The sequence below is a fragment of the Sorex araneus genome, chromosome 2 (assembly GCF_027595985.1).
Source record: "Sorex araneus isolate mSorAra2 chromosome 2, mSorAra2.pri, whole genome shotgun sequence".
NCBI classification, from domain to species: domain Eukaryota; kingdom Metazoa; phylum Chordata; class Mammalia; order Eulipotyphla; family Soricidae; genus Sorex; species Sorex araneus.
In genome coordinates this window covers 275,091,311-275,105,157 of record NC_073303.1, presented here as the reverse complement: position 1 = coordinate 275,105,157, position 13,847 = coordinate 275,091,311, and the positions used below count along the sequence as shown (strand labels likewise).

General features: G+C 44.7%; 1 protein-coding gene across 4 annotated transcripts in view; it reads left to right on the top strand.

Moving 5' to 3' along the window:
• The window catches only part of RASA2 (RAS p21 protein activator 2), a 104,355-nt gene that overhangs the window by 48,329 nt on the left and 42,179 nt on the right, over positions 1-13,847 (top strand). For all 4 annotated transcript variants that reach the window (XM_055126103.1, XM_055126101.1, XM_055126102.1 and 1 more), the window contains exons 5-6: positions 2,874-2,950; positions 11,697-11,780. In XM_055126103.1, the coding sequence (XP_054982078.1) occupies positions 2,874-2,950; positions 11,697-11,780 (161 nt within the window). The remainder of the gene's footprint in view (positions 1-2,873; positions 2,951-11,696; positions 11,781-13,847) is intronic.

Sequence of the window (13,847 nt, the reverse complement as noted above, 5' to 3'; positions counted from 1 at the left end):
TAGTATCCTACAGTTTAAAAATCATTTCCCTAATTTTACTCAGTGCTTTTTCATCTTAGTGTTCTACCCTGATAATCTAAATCTTGTGTATACCTGTTCTGTCCCCACTTTTTTCAACCAGGTTAATACACAATTATGTTATTGTTGGCTAATACCAAAAGAATGTTCTATTTAACAGTCAGTGGGTGTAATAAACGTATTTGGCCGTCTCTGACTCAGTGGTAGTGATCCTGGTAGTAGGCCATTAAATACCTTCTTATTTCTAGGCATGACTTGATACACTACTGTGATTTTTTGTTTTGAATAAAATTGGAATACTTTTTTCCCCTGTTCTAAAATTTGTGATTGTTAGAGAATGAAGAGTAGATCCTAGACATCTTATGAGAGACTTTAGAATTGCTGCTAGTCTACAATTCTGTCATACATACTGAAATAGTAAAACTGCGTTAAGCATGGAGTGTTAGGCTCTGGGTTCAATCCCCAGCACCTGAAAAATAAAAGAGGTTGTGAGATGGCAACACTTGGAGCAGTTGGCTCAGTGCTCTTGTTACGTCAAGCGACATGTGTACTGGCAACAGCAGACGTGAATTGGAATTCTGGTTATTGTAACACAGATTGCTCTGTGACATACCTTGGTGACGCTCTTTTAAAAAAAAATTTATTGAATCACGGTGATTTACAAAAGTTGTCCATAATTGGGCTTCAGTCGTATAATGTCCCAACAACCATCCCTTCACCGGTGTACATTTCCTACCACCAGTGGTCCAATTTCCCTCCCGCCCTCTGCACCTCACCTCCATGCCCGCCTGTATGGCAGGTACTTTCTCTCTGTCTCTCTCTCCCTCTCTCCCTGTCTCTTCTCTCCCTCTCCCTCCCTCTCCTTCTCCCTCTCGCCGTATGGTTTGCAATACAAAGAAAGATTATCAGCTATATCCCTTTACCTACTTACCTACTTTCAACACTCAGTTCTTGTCCAAAATGATCATTTCCAAGTATTACTGACCTTGGTGACTCTTAATGAGCAGGGGTTGTAAAGTATTAAATGCAGGACTAGCCAAAGGTCATTGTAGAAATGACATGTGAGAGCGGAGGGGCCATACCTAGTGCTAGCAGGAGCTCCTGACACCGCTGTCTCGGGGGTCACTCCCAGCCTGACTGCACCCAGGCCTCCTGCATTAGGGTGTATACTCAGCCCTCTGCGCTCGCCTGCCCCTTATATGTGACTTCATAAATATTTGTCTAGATTTTTCATGTAAGTTTTGCTGAGTTAGTTCCAATTCCACGTCCCGACTGTTTTTACTGCCAGTGGTGTCTTGTCTGTCTTTGAGGTTTTTGCTTTCTCAGACAGCCTTTTGTGTTGAGTCCAGTCATGCTTGCTCATTTTACTGTCCATCTTCATCTGAGCTCATGCCTTCTGTTCCTCAGATTCACTGTGGTCTCAGATTCCCTCTGTCACTTCGGCAGATTCAAAATAGAGTCTGTGACTGTCCACAAGAGGCGTTCCAGAGAGCGGCATGACTGGATGATGAACATTCCTGCCTCTGATGCAATCACTTATGTCATCAGCCCCTACACCTCACACCCCTGAAATCTGCATTTGGCACGGTGGAAATGTGTCTTGTCAGCTGGGCGGGGGCGGCATAGCACCCACTGCTTCTCGGCCAGCTCACAGCTGCTCACAGCCAGTTCAGAATTCCTCGTCACGAGCGGCAGGTTAGCCGCGTCAAGCTCTGAGTTCCGTAGTTCCTAAATGTTTGTTGCTAGATAAATTGATAATCTGCTTTAAATTCACTATCCTAAAGTTAAAAAATTCCTTTATTAATGGCTGTTTAAGAAAGCCTTCCTGGGCTGGAGAGAGTCACCGGGCCGGGCGCATTCTTCCACGCGGGAGGCCTCGCTCGCTCCCCAGCACCCCGTGTCCGCTCTGCACCTGTGGGTGTGCTCCCCAAACCCTTGGGACAGAAGAGATGGTACACTTGTGTATGACACTTGCCTCGCATATGATGGGCCTAGGTTCCGTCTCTGGTGTCACATATGGTCTCCCAAGTGCCACCAGAAGTGATCCCTGAGCACTGGATTGAGGAGTGATACCTGAGCACCGCTGGGTGTGGCCCAGAAATGTGTGTGTGTGAGAGAGAGAGGGAGAGAGAGGGGGAGAGAGACAGAGGGGGGGAGAGAGAGGGAGAGGGGGAGAGAGCGAGTGAACCTGTATTTCCAGTATCCCACCTTTTTTTCACTAGTCCTCTTGACTATGTGTTGCCATCGTTAGCTTCTTGTCCCCAGGCAGACGGGGGCAGGGGGGTCTGGTAGGTGACACCTTTGCCTTCTGTGTCTGCAGATCCCTTGCCACTCCTCAGTGGCTCCCACGCAGCTGATAGTCCACGGTTAGTTTCTGATTAAAGGGTTAGCAACTGAGACTTGCTAGCTTTAACAGTTAAACTTTAACTATTTTATAATTGTATGATTTATGTATCTTAATGATAGTGCTTTATCTTTTCTGGGATAATCATTCTAATGTTTTATAATTGATTCGCCTTCAGAATTTCCCAAAATATTAGTGTGGTATTTTTTTTCTTGGATCCAGGACAATTGAGATACATAGTATTGTCGATTTAATCATAAAATTCTTACTTTGAATACGTGTTTGATGTATTTGCTTCTTCAGAAATTGTGTTTTATATTGTTGGTTATTTAACAGGTAGCTAAGTATTACATTTAACAAGTGTAGATAGTGTTCATGTGGACAGAGCTATGTGCTAAGGATCACCAGTATTTGGTAGATAACTGTCATGGGTACTATTTTATTACTTGTGAAAATACATATCTTTAATATTTTGTCAAAAATAGATGACTGTAATTTTTTGTCATTATAGGGTAAAGTTCACCTTGAATTAAAACTGAATGAACTGATAACAGAGAATGGAACCGTGTGCCAGCAGCTTGTTGTACAGTAAGCATCTTTCTTTGACCAAAATCTACTGGAAAGAATCCTATTTCATATTCTTTGAATCCTAATAACGCCTTATTTTATTTTTCATAAACTCCCTACACAAAGTAAACTCTCTTCTGCCATTCTTTCATTAAGTCGATTTCATACGCTTGACTTACATTCTCACATCCAGTCCACTCAGCTTTTGGTGAGTCATTAATTCACTCAACCAGTGTCCATATTATGTGGGTTGGATGACAGAGGCAGGCAGGAGGGCATAGTAGGGTCACAGGAAACTGTTCCTACCTGGCAGGAGGCATCTGGAGAGGCTTTCCAGGACGGGAGGCCCTTCTCGGAACAGACCCCACGGAGAGCGTAGGGCCTGTGGGACGAAGGCCAAATGCTGATCTTGAAATGGCCAGTACTGACCCTTTACTGTCACTGTCACTGTCATCCCGTTGCTCATCGATTTATTTGAGCGGGCACCAGTAACGTCTCTCATTGAGAGACTTATTGTTACTGTTTTGGGCACTTTAAATTCCTTTCACATCTTTGGCCCCGATGTCTTTTTTTTTAACATTAGTATTCTAACATCTGGAAATCTAGTTTAAACCCGTAACGTTCTGAACCACCCATCTCTCCTCCTTATCATTAAACTAAGAGCATCCCTGGCTTCCACCACTCTCCCTTGTTGCGATGCCCAGGTAGCCCCCGTGCTACTTTCTCTTGCACTTGCTTTAGACTCGGGAATAGATGACACTTCCATTATTGCCCCGGCTGGAAGTTAGTCTCCTTATTATGTACACCCCAACTTCTCTGGGGTCTATTTTATATATAATTATGTATTTTACATGTATTTTTTACTTAATTTTTCTGAACTCTCTTAAAGGAGATAGCATTGTAGCACTGTTGTCCTGTTGTTCATCGATTTGCTCGAGCGGGCACCAGTAACGTGTCCAGTGTGAGACTTGTTGCTGTTTTGGGCATATCAAATACACCACGGGTAGTTGCCAGGCTCTGCCATGCAGGCGGGATACTCTCAATAGCTTGCCGGGCTCTGAGAGGAACGGAGGAATCAAACCTGGGTCAGCCGCATGCAAGGCAAACGCCCTGCCCACTGTGCTATCGGTCCAGTCCATTTAAGGACTTAAAGGAGATACATAAAATTATTTACAGGCATATATAAGCATATTATCAAAATATGTCTGCGTATGGGCTGGTCACCCCATCGAGACAGGTGGTGTAGCATGGGCATGACCTCCCTCTGCTCGGTCGGTTAGGGTGCACATTCAGGACGGTTGAGTTGATTTTGTTGATATTTGGTTCGGTGCTTTCTTCTGTCCTGTCTTATGTTTAGAGAATTCCCTCGGATCTTTTAGGGCACTGTTGCTCTTCACAGAAACATTCTCTCAGTTTGCCTTCATTCCTCAAGGATATTTTCACGGAATACAGAGTTCTGTATTGACAGTTCTTTTTATTTTTTCCCCAGCACATGCTAACTGTACCTTTCCCCTCTCATCTCCTTAGTTTTTGATCAGAAAATCACTATATTTTCCCATGTCAGTAATGCGCTGTTTCTTTCTGGTCTCAGGAATTGTTTTACCTCACTGTCTGTGCTTTAGTTTGGTGTCACATATTCCACTTAAAGAATCAGTACTTGTGCTCAGCTTCTTGAGCTGTGTTTTTATGAATTTTCATTTACCACTTCTTCTAATACTCTGTCAGTCATGCCATATTTTGCCTCTCATTAGATTTTTTTTTTTTTTTTTTTTTTTTTGCTTTTTGGGTCACACCTGGCGATGCACAGGTGTTATCCTGGATTTACACTCAGAAATTACTCCTGGCAGTGCTCAGGGGACCATATGGGATGCTGGGAATCGAACCCTGGTCAACTGAGTGCAAGGCAAATGCCCTACCACTGTACATTGCTCCAGCCCCTAGATTTTTTTTTCAATAGTCCCACTCCCACAAGTCAGACTCAGCTTTTTCCTCTGCCAGTCTGTTGTTTCCCCTCTGTTGTTCATAGCGGGTCATTTCTGTTGAAGCTCAGTGAATCTTTCTCTGTGCTTCTTTATGTTTATGTCTTTTATTTCTTTGGTGAACTTTCAAAAAAATATTTTTTTTGCTGTAAATTTCTATTTCTTCTAAAGTGGGTAAAGGACCAAAAATGTATCTGTATTGAATCTGTATTGAAATCTGTATCTGTATTGAAATCCATAATGCCCAAGCGGAGGGGAGAAGGAAGAGGAGGAAGAGGGAGAGGGAGAGGGAGAGGGAGAGGGGGAGGGGGAGGGGGAGGGGGAGGGGGAGGGGGAGGGGGAGGGGGAGGGAGAGAACTGCCATAGAGGCGGGCAGGAGGGAAACTGGAAACTGGTGGTGGGGGGTGTGCACTGGTGGAGGGATGGTGCTAGAACATTGTTTGATTAAAACCCAATCATGAAATCTTTGTAACTATCTCATGGTGACTCATTTTTGGGGACATGTTTTCTTGATGCTTTGCTGGTAGTGGTGGTACTTGGTGGAGGCCCATCAGGGTCACACCTGGCAGTGCTGGGGAAGGAGGGTCAAGGCCACCTCTGGTGCTCCGGGCAGTGTGGCCAGGGATGAAGCCCGGGGCCTCAGAGAGCAAGGCATGTGCCTTAGTCTCACGCTGCGTCCCTCGCCTTCATTTGTTGTACTGGCTGCTAGACATTCTGAAGTTGCTGTATGTTTTAATTCCTAGGGATATGCTGGTGGTCTCAGTTGAGGTACTTGAAAACAGCTTTTTTTTTTTTTTTTGGCAGCTTAGGCTCTGTTAGATGGAACCAGAGTTGCCAGTGACCTAGGGCTTATGTTTTCTTATTACTGAGGCCGCACCCATGAAAAACCAGGTTTTCGGGGGTCTGGAGCAATAGTATAGCAGATAAGGCATTTGCCTTGCATGTGTCTGACCCATGTCCAGTCCCTGGCATCCTGTATCATCCCCCAAATCTCACCAGGAGTGATTCCTGAGTGCAGAGCCAGGAGCAAGCTCTGAGCATTGCTGGGTGTGGTCCAAAAAGCAAAGAAAAAAAACACAAAACACACAGGTTTTGTGCTGTGGTCAGCGGGACCTCTTGCTTAGTCATTTGTGGGCTTCTGAAATTGCTCCCTCTTCTTGCTCATTCATTCACATGTATTGAAATAATACTAGTTTAGCACATCTCATCGGCTTCACAGGGAGAGATCAGTGCCTATCTATACCACAGACACTTGTCATCAGCAGTCTGGTTGCCGTCTATGGCCACGTAATTGGCATCTCTGTTCCTTCCCCCTCGCTTTATCCTCCTCTTCCCTTCTGGAAACGAGTTTTGTTCTTGTAGTCTAATTGTTTTTCGATCTCTCTGTTCATTCATTCTGTTTGTCTCGCTGGCGTGAGTGGAATCACATGCTGTTTGTCTTTCTCCATCTGTCAGCACGGCACCCTCTCGGCCACCCATGCTGCAGCTGGGAGGGTTTCATCTTGTTTATAACTCAGTAGGATCCCATTGTGTGGAAATGCCACGTCGCCTTTATCCACACATCCATCTTCGGGCACTGAGGGAGTTTTAGGTGCCTGACTCGTGGCGCGCGCGTACATGGATGAGGCGTTTCGTGTCGAGTTTCTTATCTCTGGATAAACACCTAGTACTGGGAGAGTTGGAGAAATACCTAGCACTGGGGTACTTGGTATTTCTAGTCTTAGTTTTTGGTTTTTGTAAACAAGCTTATTTGGGAAGTAAGGAGAGAAAGTGCAATGCCACACGCAGCAGTGCTGGGGTAACTCCTGGCCCTCCACTCAGATTCTCCTGGTGGTGCGCGAGGGGCCGAATGAGATGCCAGGATTGAGCCCGGGTCCGCTTAGTGCAAGGCCAACGCTGCACCCACGGTCCTACTGCTGGCCCCAAACGTTGCTTTTAAAATAGGTGTCTAAGGCGGCAGGGATCCAGCCCAGGATCTCAGTGGATTTGTGTTTTATCACCTGAGCCCTCTCCTCAGCCCCTTCTTTTCTTTCTTTCTTTCTTTTTCTATTTTTTTTGAGGCCCTTACCTGCTGTTTTTCATACCAGCTGCACCATTTACATTCCCACCAAGTCTACAAAGGTTCCTTTCTCTGCATCCTTACCAGCACTTGCTTCAAATGGCCATTTTCATAGGTGCAGTATGATTCCTCTTGTTTGATTTGCATTTCCCTGGCAGTAAGATCTGCTACCTTTTCTTTTTTTTTTTTTTCTTTTTGGGTCACACCCAGCGATGCTCAGAGGTTACTCCTGGCTCTGCACTCAGGAATTACTTCTGGCAGTGCTTGGGGGACCATATGGGAAGCCGGGGATCGAACCCAGGTCGGCCACGTGCAAGGCAAACGCCTTACCAGCTGAACTGTCACTCCAGCCCCAAGATCTGTTACCTTTTCGTGTGTACCTTTATTTAGTGAAATACCTTCAGAGCCTCCTCCTGTTTTTAATTGGTGGTTGTTGTTGACTGTGAGTTTGTCATTTTTTAATATTATTTTCTGATATATGATTTGCTCTTTTATTTTTCCAGCCTGTGGATTTCCTTTTGTTATAATGTTGGTTTCTTTCTCAGTTCATTTATTTTTGTTTTGGGGCCTCACACAGCAGTGCTCAGGGCTTACTCCTGGCTCCGCGGTCAGGGATCATCCCTGGTGGTGCTTGGATGACCGTATGAGGTGCCAGGGATTGAATTTAGGTGATCTGCACGCAAGGCAAACCCCCTTCCACAGGGCCATCTTTCCAGTCCTCTCTGTTGTTTTTATTTTGTGTGTATGGTATAAGATAGTGGCCTTCATTCTTCTGTGCGTGGCAGTTTAATACTGTATTTTGAAGAGCTTTTCCTTATTCCTTGCTCTTGGCTCTTTTGTCATAAATGATTCGTTCATGTATGTGTTTTATTTCTGGGCTTTCAGTTCTATACCTTTGATCTTTGTGTCTGATTATTTTAATTATTACCAGGTAGTAGTTTAGTTTGAGGTTGAAGAGCGTTGGATACTCCTGATTTTGTTTTTGTTTCTTCCTCAGAGTTGTTTAGGTGGCGGTGAGGGCCTTTGTGCTTTCAAGTAAGTTAGATGCTTTTCTTTGGGGGTTGGGAGGAGGGTTGTGCCACACCCAGTAGTGCTCAGGGCTTACTCCTGGCTCTGCACTTAGGAATCACTCCTGGCAGTGCTCAGGGGACCATATAGAATATCAGGAATGAACCTGGGTCAGCTGTGTGCAAGGCAGGTCCCCTCCCCATAGTACTATCACTCCCACCCTTGTTGCATTTTTGTGAATATGCTTTTGAGATTTTCATAGGGATTATAGCTAATCTATATATTGCAGTAGGTAAAATGGTTATTTTACAATGCTTCCTGTTCGTAAGCATGAAATGTGTATGTGTGTGTGTGTATGTGTGTGTGTGTGTGTGTATTTTCAGCTTCTTTCAGTAATGACAGTACTCTGTGTGCAGGGCTTAGTCAAGTTAAGGCATTTATAAATATGTACAGATAGTCTATCCCCAAGTCTCACAGTGGAGATGTTACTGGTGCCTGCTTGAGCAAATCGATGAACAATGGGACTACAGTGCTACAGTCTATCACCCTTGGTGGAGCTCTAAATAATAATTTCTCTATCTTGTTCATTGTTTATGAAAATGAAGCTGCGTTTTGAATATTGATTTTGCAGCCTGAACTTTTCTATTAAGTTATTACTTCTAATAGTTTTTCATTTTAGTCTGAGGGTTTTCTCTGCAATAAATTAAATCATCTGCAGATATTTGCAGGTGGATTTCCTGTTTGGATGCCTTTTGTCTGATTGTGAGATCAGAACTTCAAGTACAGTGGCAGCAGATATTTCTCTTTCGTTTATGATCTTTAGAGGAAAGACTTTCTGGTGAAAAAATCAGTTTTCACTGTTGTCTACCAAGCTAATTGTGAGTTTGTCAGTATTTAGTCTTTATTATGTATTTAAGTGTTTTTTCTCCTGTATCCATTTTTTTAAAAAAGTTTAAAATGAGTAAATAAAAGGGTGCTGAATCTTGGCCTGTGCTATTTCTCTATCTAGGGTTTTTAGCCTTCATTTTGTTGGTGTGGTGAATTTATTACACTGATTTTATGTTTGTTGAACCATCCTTGCATCCCTAAAATAAATCCCACTGGATCATAGTGTGTGGCACTTTGGATACATTGTTGAATTTGGTCTCTGGGGTTTGCAGCTGGTTCATTCCCCTGCACGGTCTCCCGGTATAAGTTTGCTGGCAGCTGTGCCGCCGCTTTGTCCTGTGCTCCGTGTGAGGCGGGAGCGCCGGTTCCTGTCCTCTGAGCCCCATTGTTGCTGTATGTGGAAATTAATGACAGCAGTTAGTATTGTCCTCTTATTGTGCTTCATAAATTTTAGAAAATACATTAATTTTATATGTCATACGGAACCAAAAATCAGACAATTTAACATACTAAGGGTCTTTTCAGCTTTTGTATGCCCACCCACCCAGTTTCTGCTGTGCAGTTGTTTTATTTCCTGATAGAAGAATACTGTATGAAAGATATTTTAAGAAACTGGGGCCAGAGCAGTAGCACAGCCTGTAGGGAGCCTTGCCCTGCGTACAGCCGGCCAGGTTTAGTCCCTGGCTGCCCCGTCAGGAGAGATACCTGAGTGCAGGTCCGGGAGCGCCCTGAGCATCGTAGCCTGTGGCCCTCAAAAATGATCATTAAAAAATAGATTTTTATAACATGTGGCAAGTAAAATAACATATCTAATTTTTTTCAGATACCCATTTATTATACTCTCGTTTTAAATTTTTCAGTACTTGATTTTTTTTTATAAGCTCATTCTTTACATTGTGGACATCGCTGTTTGGGTGTATGAATAGTCTCAGAAGTTTTATATACTGGATTGCATTTTTCAAGCTATTTTACTTACAAAGTCAATCATAAGATTTGTCAAAATTATTTTTGTACATGAGACACATTTGGTATTCCGAGAAGAGTAGTACAGCTTACTCAGGCGCAGGGAAGGAAGCTGGACTTCAGTACGGAGGGTTAGGTGCTTGCCTTAACAAAGCCCACCTGGGTTCAGTCCCTGGCGTCCAATACGATCCTCTGGTCACTGCCAGGAGTAATTCCTGAGTTAAGAGAGTTAAGAAAGTCTAAGTTGAGCGTCAGGGAGAGAGTGCAGTGGTTAGTGTTTATGCCTACCAAGCTCCCAACCTGGGCTCAGTCCCCACGCCCATGTGACCCCATGAACTTTGCCGGGTGTGGCTCTGAAGAGGCCCTGGAGGGCTGCAGCACTTAGTAGCCCTGGGGGGCCGGGTGGAATATCGTTGGGTACTCCCTGAGCACCACTCGGGAGTCCCCCTCCCTCCCAGGAGAGAGTCTCGGCCTGCTTCATACAAGTTGTTTTTCCCACTGCGGTTTATTTTGTTGCTTTCACACTGCCTCCTCGGTCTTCCCTTCTTCTTGTTTATTCTTTTGCATAGCAAAGGATCAAAGGATCTCACCCACTCGTGGCCACATTTCTGGCCGTCTCCTTTTCTTCATTACAGTGCCATGACACAGTGCTCTTCTCACAGCAACTGTGCGGATGAAATGGATTTTGTGACAATAATAGTAAACTGCCAGTGCTGTAGAAAAACCAGGTGTCACTTTGAGGCTTAGCCCAAGGGACTTTTCAGTTTCAAACAGTTTTTACAATTGGAAAGTTTTACAGTACTTAAATCTAAAATTAATAACTAGAGTTATTGTCTTGCCCCATCGGTTTCAGCAAGTTTTGAGTCTCATTTTTGATGTGCAGTTTAATAGAAACAAGTCATACTGTCATCTCTTTCTTTACCAGCAATCCATCATTTGCACTTTATAATCAGTAGATTATAGAGGATGTTAGTTAATAGACATTTCCTTCAACAGCAGCGGCAGAGTCCTTTCAGCAACCCTCATGAATTTCTTGTAGACTTTTGAAAATGCAGACCCTTAAATGTTAAAGCAGACTCTTGAGCTGAGTAATGGTTTTCGTGAGAACGCTTTAGAAGCCTATCCCGAAAGCAGGTACTCTGTGAATATCAGTAACAGTCCCTGGAGCAGATCGTACGACAGTGGACTTCCTCGTCTCAGACGGGGCCACGGCTGACGCAGGCGCTGCTGGAGAGCCCCAGCGAGGGGCCGCTCCGGCTGTGTGAGGTTTGCGCGCTGCTTATGAATCAGGCTGCAGTGGAAACCACACTCGTTTCCTTGTTTCTCATTCATGCTTTAGCAGAGGGGATATGATGCCATCGCTCGCTTTGTAGTTTCTCCATCAAGGTTCACACCGCTTGCTTTTCTTTTTTAGAAGCCACAGCAGTCTTGATGTACGAGCAAACCACAAAATGTCCCTTGTTGCTGGGACTGACGTGAGCCTTGGGCAGGCCGAGCACCTGTAGGAGGGCTGGGGTTTGGTCACTGCATCACATGGCCTCAAGCACCCGGGATGGGTAGAGTGGAGGGAAGGCACCAAACCAGGAGTAGCCCTTGAGAACAGCCTGGTGTGACTCCCAAACTCAAACCAAACCAGACTGCACCTTGCTGGCTAGTTAACGGGCGTGGGTTTGTGTCATCTGACCGTCTTGGTGCTGGTCGGGGCTATGCAGTTCAGCCTGACTTTGAAAAGCAGCGTGTGTACATATCAGTGGTGTAGAGGCATCAACCACACACCCGTGGGAAGCAGCTGATTACATTCATTTGCACTGAAAGGTCCTGTCTTCTGTGAACTTGAGTCTAATCCTGACGTTCTCTTACTCTTGCCTAGTATCATGGCGTGCCATGGATTACCTCTCATCAACGGACAGAGCTGTGACCCGTATGCGACCGTGTCTCTCGTGGGCCCTTCTAGGTAACGTCACTCAGTATTACAGACTTCACCTTTTAAATCTTTGTGTGTGTGTCGCAAAAGGAATGAATTTTTTAAAAGCAAAATCTGAAGTGAGTTCTCACACACACTTGCAAACCACCAGTCCACTAAGTGGGGTGCCACAGGTCTGCTTTCACAGAGAGGGAAAAGGGGCGCCCTCACACCTCTGGGCACACAGGCTGGGGGCGCATTCACTTTCATATGAGCTAAAATACACTGTGCAGCAGAGCAAACTTCTCCACTCATCATTAATCTTCCTGATTTCAAAAATCTTAAGCGTTTTGCAGGTAAAATCCAGTTTCAAAAATACTAGCCCATGGAGCGATAGCACAGCGGGTAGGGCGTTTGCCCTGCACGCGGCCGACCTGGGTTCAAATCCCAGCATCCCATATGGTCCCCTGAGCATCGCCAGGGGTGATTCCTGAGTGCATGAGCCAGGAGTGACCCCTGTGCATCGCCGGGTGTGACCCAAAAAGAAAAAAAAAAAATACTAGCCCAGGGGTTGGAGTGATAACACAGCGGGTAGGGCGTTTGTCTTGCACATGGCCAACCCGAGTTCAATTCCCAGGGTCCCCTGAGCACCGCCAGGGGTAATTCCTGAGTGCAGAGCCAGGAGTAACCCCTGTGCATCGCCAGGTGTGACACAAAAAGCAAATAATTAAATAAATAAATAAAGCTAACCCACGATAACAGGGTTGTTTTTACCTGGAAGGCAGTTTGGAACTAAAAATGCCTTTGCAGCTCTTGGGACCCGTGCTCTGCTGAACATATTTAATGTTGATGACAAACTGCCTGATTATCAGACACAGAGAAGTGTCATGTGTTAATAGAGTTAAATTATGGAGTTTATTCAGAAACACTCTTTTTTATGCTTTATATCTTAGAACCTCACTCTGGTTTCATTCCGAGCCAGACTAGTTTGCAATGTGTCTATAAGTTGAAAGTCCAGGTCCGGAAGTGAGGAGCACAGTGTTCTCTCCACAGGAGCACACATACACACAGATGCACACTCCTCCTGCGGGCCCCCGGCCCTCCAGGTGCTCGGTCAGCACCGGCAGGTCACCTTAAGAGACAGAGTTGGACATTTGCATAATAAGTTCCTGGCCCCGTGTCAGTGCTCATTGTATGTTAAGCCACATAACTTATTGTTTATTACCAAGTGGTTTTAAATTTAGGAGTAGATAGCCCTGTAATATTTTTTCTATAATAGGAATTTGATTTTATACCTTTTAACATGTTAAAAATATTTCCCCTGCTAGAATTGTTTTTGTTTCTGTAACCTGTGCCTTACACAGCAATTTGCCGGTGTCATTAGTAATAGCCAGGTAGAAACTATTGGCATATGAATTTGTGTTTTGAAAGTCGGAGTTTACGATTGTTCTCTAGTTGTGTGAGGTGTTTCCATCGAGGGAACAGGGGGACAAATGCATGGCAACCTCCATGTACATTTCTTTGATCCTCTTTTGCATCTATAATTACTTCAAAATAACAGGCTTTTTTTAAAAAGCCACTTCTGGAGCAGAAGCCCAGAAAGTAAACTGAGTCAGGATGTTTTTATGAGGGTCAGAGAGGAGTTTAGGGGCCAAAGTATACCCCATTCAACCCCTGGCGCTGCATCGTTCCTTGAGCACTGCTGGCAGAGCAGTGTTGCATCCTTGAACCCCTGAGAATTGCCAGGGGCACCACTTGGAAACTTCCGTTTTCCTCCACCCCCACAAAAAAGTATGTTTTATGGGGCCATAGGTGTGACTCAGTTGTAGAAGGCCCTGTATTTGACCTCCAGCACTTCAATAAATAAGTGCTTTTATGTTCCTCAGGTATCTTTCAGCATAGGTATAGTCGCACTAATTTTCTGTCCTTTTTTTTTTTTTTTTTTTAAAAATTGAGGGTCACACCTGGCAATGCACAGGCGTTACTCCTGACTCATGCACTCAGGAATTACTCCTGGTGGTGCTCGGGGGACCATATGGGATGCCGGGAATTGAATTTGGGTCAGCCACATGCAAGGCAAACGCCCTACCCACTGTGCTATTGCTCCAGCCCCTGTTT